This window comes from Somniosus microcephalus, chromosome 16 (genome assembly GCF_052327205.1).
Source record: "Somniosus microcephalus isolate GS21.2 chromosome 16, FLI_Smic_1.0, whole genome shotgun sequence".
In the NCBI taxonomy this organism is placed as follows: Eukaryota; Metazoa; Chordata; class Chondrichthyes; order Squaliformes; family Somniosidae; genus Somniosus; species Somniosus microcephalus.
In genome coordinates this window covers 57,150,484-57,166,657 of record NC_141002.1, presented here as the reverse complement: position 1 = coordinate 57,166,657, position 16,174 = coordinate 57,150,484, and the positions used below count along the sequence as shown (strand labels likewise).

At 44.3% G+C, this 16,174-nt stretch overlaps 1 protein-coding gene across 3 annotated transcripts in view; it reads left to right on the top strand.

The window, feature by feature from the left end:
• LOC147106202 (potassium voltage-gated channel subfamily KQT member 1-like) overlaps positions 1-16,174 on the top strand; it is a 289,282-nt gene that overhangs the window by 158,011 nt on the left and 115,097 nt on the right. For all 3 annotated transcript variants that reach the window (XM_086009091.1, XM_086009089.1, XM_086009090.1), the window contains 2 exons: positions 14,087-14,227; positions 15,336-15,446. In XM_086009091.1, the coding sequence (XP_085865217.1) occupies positions 14,087-14,227; positions 15,336-15,446 (252 nt within the window). The remainder of the gene's footprint in view (positions 1-14,086; positions 14,228-15,335; positions 15,447-16,174) is intronic.

Here is a 16,174-nt window from a genome sequence, read left to right as displayed (position 1 = left end):
GTTGTTTTCTTTGGAACAGAGGAGGCTGAGGGGAGACCTAATTGAGGTGTATATAATCATGAGGGGCCTAGATAGAGTGGATAGGAAGGACTTATTTCCCTTAGCAGAATGGTCAATAACTAGGGGGCATAATAACTAGGGGGCACAGATTTAAAGTAATTGGTCAGAGGTTGGAGAGGGGATTTGAGGAGAAATCTTTTCACCCAGATGGCGGTGGGGGGTTGGAACTCACTGCCTGAAAGGGTGGGAGAGGCAGAGATCCTTATCACATTTAAAAAGTACTTGGATATTCACTTGAAGTGCCATATCCTACAAGGCTATGGACCAAGTGCTGGAAAGTGGGATTAGGGTGGATAGCACTTTGTCGGCCTGTGTGGACAAGATGGGCCGAATGGCCTCCTCCTGTGCTGTAAATTTCTACGATTGAGGGCGTGGAACCCCTTTCTGTTCATGAAAATGGCAGAGTGCACATGAGGCGCACGCAAGGCAATGTGCGTGTAGTCAATGGCACCCTGCACCATGGGGAAGGCTGCAATCTGTGCAAACCCTCCTGCTGGCTCCACCTGCTTGTCTCTTCCTAGGGGGAATGAGATAAAGCTGTCTCTCTGTGTACAGAGAGCTTCAGTGACCTCCCTTATGCAGCAGTGTGTTGCAAACTGCGAGATGTTGCTTATATCTACAACAGCAGCCTAGAAGGAGCCAGATGCATAAAAGTGAAGAGCCACCATCGCCTTTCCAGCCAAAGGCAGTGCTGTCTTTACCCTTCTTTGAGTTTGCAGTTGTGGTCGCAGCAGTTGGCAGATTTCTGACACGACCTCTTTAGTGAATCAAAGACATCTCTGTAACGTCCGTGTGTAATTGAGACACAGACTGCAGGAGTTGGTTATAACAGGTGTTTACTGAATGGAGACAAAACTGGAACTACTATACAAAGTTACTTCACAGGCTTATATACCGGGGTGGTCACTACTGGTACTGCAGTATACAGGGGCTGCAGAATATAGTTCCTTCTTCAAAGTACATACACTACAATCTCCAGCATTGATCATCACTAAAGTTGAGGTAAGAGAATTGCTCTCTCAAAACCCTTTACTAATATGGCGTCTTGCTGACAGCCTTTCTCCACCTGCTCCTCCACCCTCTTCTAGCTGCATGGCCTCTTTTCATTCTCCCAGTCATACTCAAATCCAAGAGGAAGGCCTACCAGGCCACCCATATCTGGAAGCATAAAAACAGAATATGCTGGAAATACTCAAAGGTCAGAAACAGTGTTAACGTTTCAGGTCAATGACCTTTCGTCAGAACTGGAAAAAGTTAGAGATGTAACAGATTTTAAGTAAATGCAAATGCAGGAGCAGGGAAAGGGGGGAGGGGAGGAAAGAACAAAAGGCAAGGTCTGTGATAGGGTGGAAGGCAGGAGTGATTAAATGACAAATGGTATGATTGTACAAAGCAAAAGGAGATGGTAATGGGACAGGTAAAGAAACAAAAGATGGGTCTAGAAGAGGAGTAAATGGGAACCGCAGAATCACCAACAGCTGCCATATGAAAAAATAAGGGCCGAGGTTATGGTCTGAAATTGTTGAACTCGATGTTGAGTCCAGAAGGTTGTAAATGCCTAATCGAAAGATGCAGTGCTGTTCTTAGAGTTTACGTTGAGCTTCGTTGGAACAGTGTAAGAGGCCAAGGTCAGAATGGGATTGGAGCGGAGAATTAAAGTGACAGGCGACCGGAAGCTCGGGGGTCACACTTGCGGACTGAACGGAGGTGTTCCGCAAAGCGGTCACCCAATCTGCGTTTGGTCTCCCCAGTGTAGAGGAGACCTCATCGTGAGCAGCGAATACAGTATACTAGATTGCAAGAAGTACAAGCAAATCGCTGTTTCACCTGGAAAGGGTGTTTGGAGCTCAGGACGGTGGGAAGGGAGGAGGTAAAAGGGCAGATGTTGCATCTCTTGCGCTTGCATGGGAAGGTGCCATGGGAAGGGAAGGGGGTGCTGGGTGTGACTGAGGAGTGGACCAGGTTGTCAGAGGGAGCGGTCCCTTTGGAATGCTGAAAAGGGGATGCGAAGATGTGTTTGGTGGTGGGATCACGCTGGAGGTGGCAGAAATGGTGGAGGATGATCCTTACAATGTGGAGGCTGGTGGGGTGAAAGGTGAGGACAAGGGGAACCCTGTCGTGGTTCTGGGAGGGAGGTGAATGGAACGGACACCGTCGAGGGCCATGTCAACCACGGTAGAAGGGGATCCTCGGTTGAGGAAAAAGGAAGATATATCGGAAGCACTAGTATGAAAGGTGGCATCGTCCGAACAAATGCGATGGTGACAGAGAAACAGCGAGAATGGAATAGAGTCATTATACTAAGCGGAGTGGGAGGAAGTGTAGTCTCGGTAACTGTGGGAGTCAGTGGACTTATAGTGAATGTTTATCGATAGACTATCCCCAGAAATGGGGAGACAGATGTCGAGGAAGGGAAGGGAAGAGTCGGAGATGGACCATGTGAAGGTGAAGGAAGGGTGGAAATTGCTATCGACAAACATCCACTATAAGCCCACTGACTCCCACAGCTACCTGGACTACACTTCCTCCCACCCCGCTTACTGCTGCCTGACCTGCTGAGTATTCCCAGCATTTTCTGTTTTTATGTCAGATTTCGAGCATCCACAGTAATTTGCTTTAGCTTTCATGTCTGGAAGCAACTTGTTCCAGCTACAAGCTTTTAAATGAACAAAAAAGTACTTCAGCACCAGCCAGACCACTCCCTGCAGACTATTAAAACTTTAGGCAACTATAGGAAAGTTCCAAAATTGCACCAGCAACCAGAAGAAATAATCCAGCAACTAACCTGTAATTAATTCATGATCCCTTTAAGTAGCGTTGGTAGGGATCCTTTATGCCATTTAACATAGTGCTCAGCTGTGCGAGGTTAAGACCGGGCGTAGGCTGGAGCCTGGCGTTTGAAAATGGCAGTGCTAGCATCAAATTAGCATTGCACATGGACGTCACGATCTACCTGATCTGCATGCTGCTGGCGGTCGTTAGGTGCACGCGCGCAAACCCCTTTACCAAGTTAGTGTTTAGCGCACTTCCTGTCGGAAGTGTGTGCTTGCATCTCTGACGCTGCGTAGCGCCTAAAAAACGGGTGCTACAGAGCTCAATTTCTCCCCCAATGAGTATTGCAGTCTAACCTGATTCCATCCTCATTCTGACAACACGGATATATTTGCAATAGGAACTGCTGGATGAGGATTATGAACAGGAAATCCCTCCCCCAACAAGGGCCAATTATGGCTCCCATACATTCTCTTTGGCTGAGAGCAGGTAGCTTAGAACTGATTAGAGCTCAAAACTAGGATCTTACTGGTCTCAATGACTCAGCTACTCACTGTCTTAAGTAAATGAGTAATCAGGTGAACCTTACATTAAATTTCAATAATTTATTGGAGAACAAACTTTTATCACATGTTCGTAATCAAACCCTGTATTCTGGATTAATTCAGCCTCTAATATTGGAAGGGGTTGCCATAGCTGCTTCATCCAGTGAAATACAGGTAATAGTCATTTCTGATACCCTAACTATATGTAGTTTCTACAGCATTTTACATAGGATTACATAAGATACATGGCACCGAAACAGGCCATTCGGCCTAACCAGTCCATGCCGGCGTTTATGCTCCACACAAGCTGCCTCCCGTCTTTCCTCAACTATCTCTATCAGCATAACCCTCTATTCCCTTCTCCCTCATATGCTTATCTAGCCTCCTCTTAAATGCATCTATACTATTCGCTTCAACCACTCCCTGTGGTAGCGAGTTCCACTTTCTGGGTAAAGAAGTTTCTTCTGAATTCCCTATTTGATTTCTTGGTAACTATCTTATATTGATGGCCTCTAGTTATGCTCTTCCACACAAGTGGAAACACTCTCTATCTACTCTATCAAAACTTTCATAATTTTAACGACCTCAAGTCACCCCTCAGCCTTTTTTTCAAGAGAAAATAGACCCAGCCTATTCATCCTTTCCTGATAGGTATACCCTCGCATTTCTGGTATCATCCTTGTAAATCTTCTCTGCAGCCTCTCCAGTGCCTCTATATCCTTTTTATAATATTTTGAATCCTAATTTTTTTTTTTTAGAAAGAGCAACTGAACAAAGTTTTATAAACCTTGCAAATACATAAAGAATTCTTTCTAGTCAAAATATCAAGCTTCTTTCTCCCTTTTGGTCGCTTCACATTTTGTCTTTGCCCAGGTTATTTAGCACTTTATTCTAATCAACTTGTTAATGTTGGAGGCAAACATTTCATCCCTGATTATATGATTTGTTTCTTTTATTTGTTCTCGGGACATGGGTAATGCTGGCAAGTTCATCTATTTATTGTCCATCTCTAGTTGCCCTGAGAAGATGGCTTTAAGCCGCCACCTTGGAGCTATTGCAGTCCTTGTGGTGTTGATGCTTCCATACAGGTGTTGGGTAGGGTGCTCCAGGATATTGAGCTGGTGATGATGAAGGACTAGTGATATAGATGAAAGTCAGAATGGTGTGTGATTTGGTTGGGAACTTGGAGATGGTAGTGCAACACTCTGGGTGAGAGACATTAATCCAATTTACTTGCTAATAGAACAATTTTGTTCTATGATATATTATAAAAGAAAAGTGCTTGGCATCTGAATAACTTCAAATGTTTTTCACTGCAGCCTATTACACAAATAATGGGCGCGATCTTGCCAGCCCTGGGGAGGTGGGACTGTCAGGAAAATGGCAGAATCTGGGGGCAGGTGCCCAACCTGCCACCGTGCCATCTTCCCAGGAGATGGGTAGCCGACCCATGCCGGGTCCCGTCTCCTGGAGGCGGGAAGGGTATTACAGCCACTTAACTGTCTGTTAACAGATAGTTAACAGGCAATTAAGAGGATTATCCCCATTTTTCCAACAGAGGCGCGAGCTTCCCAATGTCTGGAAACCCCGCCAGGGTCACTGAGGCGAGCAGTGGGTCTGCGGGCGTCGGAGGGGTGCAAAAGTGTGCTGTGAAGGTAAGTGATGGGTGCAAGTGTGGAGAGGTAAGTGTGTGAGGTGAGTGTAAAGTGATAGAAAATGTTTACTTACTTTTGTTTCTTCCTGCAGGCTTCAACAGTTGGGGATGCGGAAAGTCTCGTATATCACCGGCAGAGATGACAGATGGCTGCTGCATTCTCTGATACAACAACCATCTAATTTCTGCTAACAGAAGAGGTTTGATGAGTCTTGAATACAAGGACTCATCAAACAACATAGAATGTCAGTGTTTGACAGCTTCGCAGAGCTGTCAAATGATGACAATTCATCTGTCAAAATTTTCTGTAACCTGCTTCCCCTTAATTGGTCTGCTAAGCCCGCTGTGCGGGCTTAACAAGGTCAATCAAGGGAAAATAGCGTGGGTTGGCCAGAAGTTGATGGAGGCGGGACTAAAACCCAACAAGCAGCAGGCCCACCTCTAATGTGCCCCCATTGGCAAAATTGCCCCCAATGTAACTGGGGAGAAATGCTTTACCTCCAAAAACATTGAGAAAAGAGGTACAGAGTAAAATGCCAAAGGAGTGGAGATAAAGTAAAAATGGAAGCATTTAGAGACCCAAAAGGAAAAATAGGCTTAATTTTTGATAAAGTTCAGAATGCATTTATAATTTTATGGAAATGCTAGTAGATTTCCTATGGCATTGCTCATGGTGAATTGGAGGATAAGTTATTTTATATTAGTAGGGGTGTTATGCCATGTAATGTACAGTATGTTATCAGGACGACCAATTAATGGTACTGAATAATTAAAATTCAGTTTTTATTATGTTTAATGGGATTTTTAGTAGTGTTCTTTGTGAATTAAATACTGGAACTCAATTTTGGAAGTTAATAAGGTTTTACTTCCCCTTTATGCAACAGGGAGCTGATAAGTGGAACAATTTCATTTCCACAGTGCATCCCAATTTCTGGACTTGGGTATTCTCATAGATTTGATCTCAAAATTAATGTTTTAGTTACATAGCAAATATCAAAAGGAAATCTGGGCCATTGACACTAAATGAGAATTATACTTATGTGTAGTTTGTAGACTAATTCCAGTGAGATTGTTTTGAAATCTTTTCTCATCTGTTCTCGGTTAAAATGTCATCTTGATGAAATATGAAGAATATTTCATGGAGATGTCATTATATATGGTTATAAGGGACTAATGACCTGCTATCTTGGCATTTGCTGATTAGCTAAATATGTTAAAAGTCTCATATAATTATGTAGGACATTTAAACTGACAAGATTGCTGTTTTCTGTTTGTTTAACCCTAAAAAAGTTATAGGACAAAATTGCTGGAGCGTTTGAACTCAGAAACTGCTGATTACTCACAGCTGTCATTTCAGAAACAGCAACAGTGGCTTCAAGGTTCAGTTGACTTTAAATGAAGAATGCAGGGGTCACATTATTCCAACCATAATTGAAAAACCCTTTAGAAGCACAGTTGTGCATGTATGTTAGCTCATTTGCTTTGGAACATCAAGGTTTAATTTCTTAAAGTAAACTTTTGCAATGTACTGTTACTCCAGAACTGGAACTAATTTTAAAGATGTGGGTTTTAAAAGTTTATAAACTATAATATAAAGACTAAACAAAATGTATGGTTGGAGTAATAAGTTGGAGTTAGTATAAGAGATTTTCTTCTTTATTTATATTCCTCTGGTTCATTGTTCTATTATAGACTTATTAAAGATATCTGCTTATAAATGAAACTGCCACCCCATTAGATTTCCCCAAAACTTAGTAGGAATGTCACCAGGGCTCCAAGGGTTAAATTATGAGGAGAGTTTACAGAAACTAGGATTGTATTCTCTGGAATATAGAAGGTTAAGGGGTAATTTTTGGAGGCTTTTAGGATATTGAAAGGAATCGATAGGGTGGATAGAGAGAAACGTTTTCCACTGGTGGGCAGAGTCTAGGATAAGGGGATGTAATCTTAAAATCAGAGCCAGGCCATCCTGGAGAGAAGTTAGGAAACACGAGCCAAGGGTATTCAGGGATATGGAGCTAAGGCAGGTGGATGGAGTTAGGATACAGATCAGCCATGATGTTGTTGAATGGCAGAACAGACTCGAGGGGCTGAATGGACTGCTCCTGTTCCTATGCAAGTCCTAGAACCAGATGGGATTGTCCAAAATATCATGTTTAAACAGTTGTACAGGAATATTTTTAGTATGTGGGCAGCACACCTTGAAGATTTTTTTGTAATATTTGATCCTAATGATAGTAACATTTATTTACGTCAATACGTATTGCAAGCTCAATCATATTTCAAGTTTTATATTTTAATATTCAATAAGAACTACAGAATAATTTTGATATATATCTTGCATATACTACATTTCCAAACTCTCCTGTGTGTTTCTTTCTTTAAAAGGATTCTGACATAATTAACAGCAAAGTAGTAACAATTTTAACTTTTGTTTCAGATGGTACCAATTTAGAAAGCTACATACAAATTCAGTTCTGATTAGTTTGAATAATTTAAACACTACTGCATTCGTAAAACTAAAGAGTTAGGGGGAGAAATTCAGTATCGCCCTGTTTGGGGCGCAATTATCGGGCGTGCGCAAAGTTTAGCACCTGGCGCTAATTATCGCCTCCGACGGCAAACTTGGCTTTTATCGCCCCTGGAGGTGATTGGAGCGCTAAATCGGGCGCTTCACACCTGTCTTAAGGCGCAAAGGCCGAGTAGCGAGGCGCTACCTCAGAGCACTGGTGAAGCTCATGTGATGTCAGTCAGCAATGGAACACAGACAACTGGCGCCGGCCAGTTCTTAAAGGGGAGTTCTGACGAAAGGTCATCGACCGGAAACGTTAACGCTGTTTCTCTCTTCACAGATGCTGCTTGACCTGCTGAGTTTCTCCAGCATTTTCTATTTTTATCTTAAAGGGGAGGGTTGATTTTGCTCTCCATCCACATCCTGCTCATTGCAGCCTTGAATCTCGGCCTGGCGAGATCTGTACATCAAATCTGCTGGAAAGAACAATGGAGAGACCCAGGGAAAGAGCTCAACGTGCAGCCCCCACAGTCTCTTCTAAATCGATACAAGGATGGGCAAATCAAAATGAACCTGCAAAGTGCTGCTCAGTACCCAAAACTCCTTCACACAGTGTTGAATCTCTCCAGAAGTCTGTGTCTGTCTGTCTCTCTCTCTCTCTCTCTCTCTCAGAATGCGTGGTGCAAAAATGTCACCAACAAAAAAAGGCAGGAAGCGGTCGCCTTTGAATAGCGCTCCCCCAGTCCCTTCCTGACTGCAAAACGCTCTCCTCAACCTGTCGTTGCTAGCAGCAGGCGGTAAGGCAGGGGGCGCCACTCAATATCCGGTCCAGGGCGCTACCGGGGCGTTGCGCACTCGACTGACATCACGATCTGCCAGTGCAGGAGATCGTGGCGGTAGTGTTTAGTGCCACCGCAAAATGTCTAGTTAATTTCGCGAGCGGCGCACACATCGCCGCGCCCGGGTGCTAGTTGCTTTGCGCCTCATTAGCGCCCTCTTAAGGCGTTAACAGGAGGCGCAAACCAACTGAATTTTTCCCCCTTAGAGTGGCCAGAGACTTGGGGCTGGATTTTCATTGAGGAGGCGTGTAGGAGGCGGGACTACAATTTTCAGGGTTGTAGTCCCGCCTCCATTGAGTTGTAGCCAACCCACGCGATTTTGACTTGATTGACCTTGTTGAGCTCGCCCAGCGGGCTCAGCAGGCCAATGAAGGGCCACCCGGCAACAGGTGACGTCACAGATTGATATTTCATCTGTCAAGACCTTTTGACAGATGAAATATCAGCGTTTCACAGCAGTTTGAAGCTGTCAAACACTGACAATCTGTACTCTAAGTTAATTCCTTCCTCTCGGGATGATTTAGAGATCTCTCTGGAACAGAAAGCTGAATGCTGCAGATTTTGAAAGATCGCGGCCATTCTGCTTTCTGTGCCGGTGAGGTGAGGGACTCCCGAGACCTGAAGGAAGGCCGTAAAGGTAAGTAAAACTTCTTTAAACACTTTAAACACACCAAATACACTTACCACTGCACTCATGCACCCATCACTCACCTGAACACCGGACATCTCTACCCCTCCAAGCCCTTCAGCCTGCCTCACTAACTTGGCGTGGCTTGGAGCTGTCGGGAATCCCACACTTCAAGAATGAAAATAGGGATTAGGCTAAAAACTGCCTGTTAACTACCTGTTAACAGGCAGTTAATTGGCACTAATCCCCTTCCCGCCTCGGGGAGGTGGGTCCCAGCGCGGGTCGGGTAGCCGCCTCCTTTGAAACTGACATGGAGGCGGGTTGGGGGCGGGATGGGTTCGTGCCCCCCGATTTCAGGATTTTAACCCCTCACACGCCTCCAATCCCGCCCTTGGGCTTTATTACTTAAAGCCTGAATTAAAATGACGAGGTTTTGATAGTAGGAAGCAATGTGTTACATTTGGACCACCAGGACAGTTAGCGGGCCCTCTGCTTCTTCCTTGAACAGTGGGCCAACCAGCCCTATCCACCACCACCCTCTGCCTGGCTGAACTTGTTCTTGCATTGAACAACTTCTCCGTTGACACCTCTCAGTTCCTCCATGTATGGGTCCTGGCTATGCCTGCCTTTTTGTGGGATACCTGGAATATTCTTTGTTCCAGTCCTACTTGGGTCCCCTCTGTCCCTCTTTATCCAGTACATTGATGACTGTATCGGTGCCGCTTCCTGCTCGCGCCCTGAACTGGAAAATTGCGTCAACTTTGCTTCAAATTTCCACCCGTCTCTGGCCTTCACACGGTCCGTTTCTGGCCTACACACGGTCCGTCTCTGGCCTTCACACGGTCCATCTCTGACTCTTCTATTCCCTTCCTCGACTTCTCTATCTCCATTTCTGGGGATTGGCTGTCAACCAATAAGCCCACTGACACCCACAGCTACCTTGATTACACTTCCACCCACCCCACTTCCTGTAAGGACTCTATTCCATTCTCCCAGTTTCTCTGTCTCCGACACATCTGTTCTGATGATGCCACCTTTCACATCAGTGCTTCCGATATATCTTAACCAAGGATTCCCCTCCACCATGGTTGACCGGGCCCTCAACCATGTCCGTCCCATTTCCTGCACTTCTTCCCTTCCCCTTTCCTCTCCCTCCCAGAACCAAGATAAGGTTTCCCTTGTCCTCGCCTTCCATTCCACCAACCTCCATATTCAATGGGTCATCTTCCGCCATTTCTGCCACCTCCAGCACGATGACACCACCAAAGACATCTTCCCCATTCAGCATTCCGCGGAACCGTTCCCTCCGAGACACTCTGGTCCACTCTTCCATCACATCCAACACCTGCATCCTATTTCCATCACACCTTCCCATGCAAGTACAGGAGATGCAACACCTGCCCTTTCACCTCCTCCCTTCCCACCATCCAGGCCCCCAAACACTCCTTCCAGGTGAAACACCAATTTACTTGTACTCCTTTGATTTAATATACTATATTTGCTGCTCACTATGCGGTCTACTCTATATTGGGGAGACCAAAAGCAGATTGGGTGATCGCTTTGCTGAACACCTCCATTCAGCCTGCAAGCGTGACCCTGAGCTTCTGGTTACTTGCCATTTTAATTCTCCATTCCACTCCCACTCTGACCTCTCTGTCCCCGGACTCCTCCAATGTTCCAGTGAAGCTCAACGGAAGCTTGAGGAACAGCACCTCATCTTTTGAATCATCACTTTACAACCTTCTGGACTCAACATAGAGTTCAACAATTTCCGATCATGACCTCCGTTCCCATTTGTTTGGCGAGCAAGTGCTGGTAATGATTCTGCTGTTCATTTAATCACTCCTGCCTTCCACTCTGTCACAGACCTTCCCTTTTGTTCTTTCCTCCCCCGCCCTTGCCCCCTTTCCCTGCCTCTGTGCTTGCATAAAACCTGTTACTCAATTACAGGCCAGTCAGTATAATGTCTGTAGTGGGGAAGCTTTTAGAAACAATAATCCAGGAGAAAATTAACAGCCACTTGGACAAGCATAGATTAATAAAGGAGAGCCAGCACAGAGTTGTTAAGGGCAAATCGTGTTTGATTAACTTGATGAGTTTTTTGATGAGATAACAGAGATGGTGGATGAGGGCAGTGCAATTGATGTTGCCTGTATGGACTTTCAAAAGGCGTTTGATAAAGTCCCACATACTAGGTTTGTTAACAAAATTGAAGCCCGTGGGATAAAAGGGGCAGTAGAAGCATGGATACAAAATTGGCTAAGGGATAGAAAACAGAGAGTTGTCGTGAATGGCTATTTTTTGGACTAGAGGGACGTATACCGTGGTGTTCCTCAAGGTTCAGTACTAGGACCACTGCTGTTTTTGATATACATTAATGACTTGGACTTGGGGGAACAGGGCACAATTTCGAAATTTTCAGATGACATGAAACTTGGAAGTGTTGTAAACAGTGAGGAAGATAGTAATAGACTTCAAGAGGACATAGACAGGCTGGTGGAATGGACGACACGTGGCAGATGAAATTCAATGCAGAAAAGTGTGAGGTGATATATTTTGGTAGGGAGAATGAGGAGACACAATACACATTAATAGTACAATTTTAAAGCTGGTGCAAGAACAGAGAGACCTGGGGGTGCTTGTGCACAATTCTTTAAGGTGGCAGGACAGGTTAACAAAGTAGTTAATAAAGCATATGGGATCCTGGGCTTTATAAATAGAGGCATAGAGTACAAAAGCCAGGAAGTTATGGTAAACTTATAAAACACTAGTTCAGGCCCAGCTGGAGTATTGTGTCCAATTCTGGGCACCACACTTTAGGAAGGCTGTGAAGGCTTTGGAGAGGGTACAGAATGGTTCCAGGTTTGAGGAAATACAGTTACGTGGATAGACTGGAGAAGCTGGGGTTGTTCTCCTTAGAGCAGAGACGGCTAAGAGGAGATTTGATAGAGGTGTTTGAAATCATAAAGGGTTTAGATAGAGTAAATAAAGAGAAACTGTTTCCAATGGCTGAAGGGTCGATAACCAGAGGGCACAGATTTCAGGTGATTGGCAAATGAACCAGAGGTGACATGAGGGAAAACATTTTTACGCAATGAATGGTTAGGATTTGGAATGCACTGCCTGATAGGGTGGTGGAAACAGATTCAATAGCCTTCAAAAGGGAATTGGATAAATACTTGGAGGAGGAAAAAATTGCAGGGCTATCGGGAAAGTGCGGGGAGTGGAACTAACTGGATTGCTTTTCAAAAGAGCCGGTGCAGATACGATGGGTCAAATGGCCTCCCTCTGTGCAGTACTATTCTATGGGGGAAAAATTGGGTATCGCCCATTTTGGGGCGCTAAAATCGGCCGGGCGCAAAGTTTAGCGCATGGCTCTAATTATCGCATCGGACTGCAAAATTCGCCCCTGGAGGTGATTTGAGCGCTAAATCAAGTGCTACACACCTCTCTTAAAGCACTAATGTTGGGGAATGAGGCTCTCTCTCCCTCTCAACCTGCGTGTACCAAAAATTTTGCAGACAAGAAAAAGCAGGAAGCGCACGCCTTTAAATAGCACTCCCCCAGCCTCTTCCCGACTTGAAAACATTCCCCTCTACCTGTTGGTCCTAGCCACAGGCGCTAAGGCGGGGGCACAACTGAATTTCCGGTCCGGGGTGCTACCGGGGCATTGCACACTTGCATGACATCACAATCTGTGGGCGCAGGAGATCGTGGCAGTAGTGTTTAGTGCCAGCGCAAAATGACAGGTCAATTTCACGAGCAGCACTAAAATCGTGGCGCCTCCGGGACCTGGTTAGGTCATTAAAGCGCTTTCTGCACTGAATCCAGGAGCATGTCACCACGCTTCTACTGCTGACTTCTTAAGCTACCTCCAACCACTGCTTCATGGTCTCCACTGCAGGCTTCTTCCTCCTGTTGGAGAAGAGTATCTCTCTCTGACTCCTCACAGCCCCCAGCAGCACATCCAGGGAGGAGTCATTGGAACGAGGCACAGCCTTTGCTCGTCTGGACTCAATTCCAACATTTTTTTCTCTTGTTCCCAACTTCAAACTTTTTCAAATTGCATGTTTGGAGTGTCCCTTTAAATACTGGAGTTGAGCTTGCATCAGGCGGGCCCACATCACACCCGCTGCCGCTGATTGGATGGGAAACCTGGAAATAAAATTATAATGAGGTGGCTGGGTTAAAAAGCCACTGACAGACACGCTTGCACTTACTTCCAGGTTTCCTGTGCACGATTGTACCTGCTCACCCCCACCTTCCACCCCCCCCCCCCCACACACGTTCCAAGCACGGCGCAAAATTAAAATTGGGGCCGTTAACTCTCTTTCTCTTTCCACACAGATACTGCCAGGCCTGCTGAGTATTTCCAACATTTTCTGTTTATATTTCTGATTTCCAGCATCGGCAGTATTTTGCCATTTGGAGATAGTTGTTTGACTTTTGCAATCACAATAACGTTTAAAAAAATATTACTGATGACCATGCTGGATCTAACAGATGGTGCCCAATTTCAGGGAGAAGGAGGCTTTTCCAATTTGAAAGTCACCTCTTAAAATTTTAGAATCATCAACCAAATATTTTAAAAGTCATTATGATCATTAGAAATTTCAAGTCTATGCCAGGTGGCTAGGGTTAAAATCGACCCCACATTTTAGCTCCATCAGAGTGGGAAAGCTAGTTTTAACCTCAGTGCCAGAGGTGAGTTGGTAGCATAGATCTTTTGTACTGACATCCATTGATTCATTTCTCTATTTGGACCCAGATTAACAAGAGTGCTTGTCTTTGTTTGGGAGGATTTTAGTAAATCTTTGACTGACACGTAGTTTCTGAGTTATTGCAATCAGAAGGTAGAACTGCTGCTGAACAATGATGGGCACTCCGATCGATTTCTCAGCAAATATTCTCTGCAAGGGAGTAATACACAGAATTACAGAATCTTGTTCTTTGTGCAGCAGCTGTGTAAGTCTCATCCACCTGTAAGATGTGGTTTACAAGCTGCAAAAGTACACAGTAGCCTATTATCTGAGATCAGATGATGCCTTATTGATAATGAAATGTTTTGATTTGCAGGAACTCATAACAACACTATACATTGGTTTTCTGGGTCTGATCTTTTCTTCCTATTTCGTGTATCTGGCTGAGAAAGATGCAGTTGATGAGAGAGGGAAGACTGGCTTTGGAAGTTACGCTGATGCCTTATGGTGGGGCGTGGTGAGTTTTTCGTATTTGATACTATACTGTCAATGACATTTTCAGACGAGAGTAAGATTAGTTCAATCACAGAATCACAGAAACCCCACAGTGCAGATAGAGGCCATTTCGGCCCATCGAGCCTGCACCGACACATATCCCGCCCGATCCCCGTAACCCCTACACCAACACATATCCCACTCTATCCCCGTATTTAATCCCACTAACACTAAGGGTCAATTTATCATAGCCAATCAACCTAACCCGCACATCTTTGGACTGTGGGAGGAAACCGGAGCACCCGGAGGAAACCCACGCAAACACGGGGAAAATGTGCTCTCATTTTGCGCTTTAGGGTTAGCATTTTTCTACATATTTTTAAAAAATGCACCAAAATCCACAGGACACATTTTTGAATTGATAATGACCAAAAATGCTCTCTTTTTACTATGCTGTATTGCCACACAATTTGCTGCAGTGTTGTAAAGTAAATGAAGCCGCAATACAAATCTTGCCATGTAATGAAGAGTATGTAGATGACCGAATGCCTTTCTTGGTGCCATAAAACTCCAGATTAGCTATCGGGCTAGTCCAGTGCTGTGGCCTCTACTGTTTGCAATGGAATCAATCCAGGGCACATGAGAACTCATTTCTGTTTGTGATGTCATGGAGTGCCTGAGCAGAAACGAAGACCTGACCTTCAATACCTCCCTGCAGCAGAAAAAATTACATTTTTAAGAAAAGTTAAACAAAGCTTTTGTATGTACAGTGTATCTTTAGTCAGGATAAACTTTGAATAAAAGGTACTCCTCCAGACTTACTTTTCACATCATCAAAGATGCAAACCTAACATACCTCACTTCAGCTTAGGAAACTGATGTTTTTTAAAGGTATATATATATATAAAAAAAATGGGGAAGCATTTTGAACAAAAAATATTTTCTCTGTAAACAATGACAACTCTTGAATACTCAGATTTGTTCCTTATCCATTCAACAGTATCCAGAAGTCAACAAAAACCTTAGAAACTGTAGGCCTGTCACTGTCTCTCTTTTAAAGATTGCTAATTTAAAGCATACTGCTAGTTACATTTTGTAATTTCACTGATCCTTGCTTTTTTTTCTCTTAGGTAACAGTTACAACAATTGGATATGGTGACAAAGTTCCACAGACATGGATTGGAAAGACAATAGCATCTTGCTTCTCTGTTTTTGCCATATCTTTCTTTGCACTTCCAGCAGTAAGTAAATTGTTTATCTTTCACTGCTCAAACATTGCTTTTAGCTTTTGAATGTCAGGGATCTCTTGTGCATAGGCAATATGTGCAGGCTCTCATTATAGGGAAATCCAAACTTCACAATGTATAACATCATTAATCAAGGTTGTGGGGTGGCAGGGAGGTGGGGGAGCAGGTTGGAAGAACCAGCTGACTAGAAAATAATTTTTAAAGATCAAAGAAGTGATCTCAAACAAACATGGAATTGGCGGAAGTGCTCTGGTTTATAATGATGCTGGACAGATGGGCTGCCTATTATTTTAAAAGGGTAAAAGTAGTTGATGACCTTCCAAAAGACGCTAGGGAGATATCTGGTTGGAAATGGGACTAGTTGAGGTAAGTACCGACTTAGATTATCAAATCCACTAGGTACATTGGTTCCTGTACTACTGAAAACAGAAGGAAAGGTGTTGTTGTGTTAAAGGGCCGCAAGCAGGACTTTCCTACTGGCAGTAGTTAGAAGAAGGAGAAAATTAATAACAAGTTCATCCAGCTGCTGATCAGAATGGGATGTCATGTTTGTGCTAAACAAAATGTGAATAGTGGAATTTGTTTGGTTAGTGATTTGCTTATAATGGCCCAGAAATTCGGGTCCCAACGCATGAGTACGCACGGGGTACTCATGCGTAGGCCCAACGAAAGTGCTGGTTTTTTGCATGCACTGCGCATGCGCGGGAAACCGGCACTTCCGT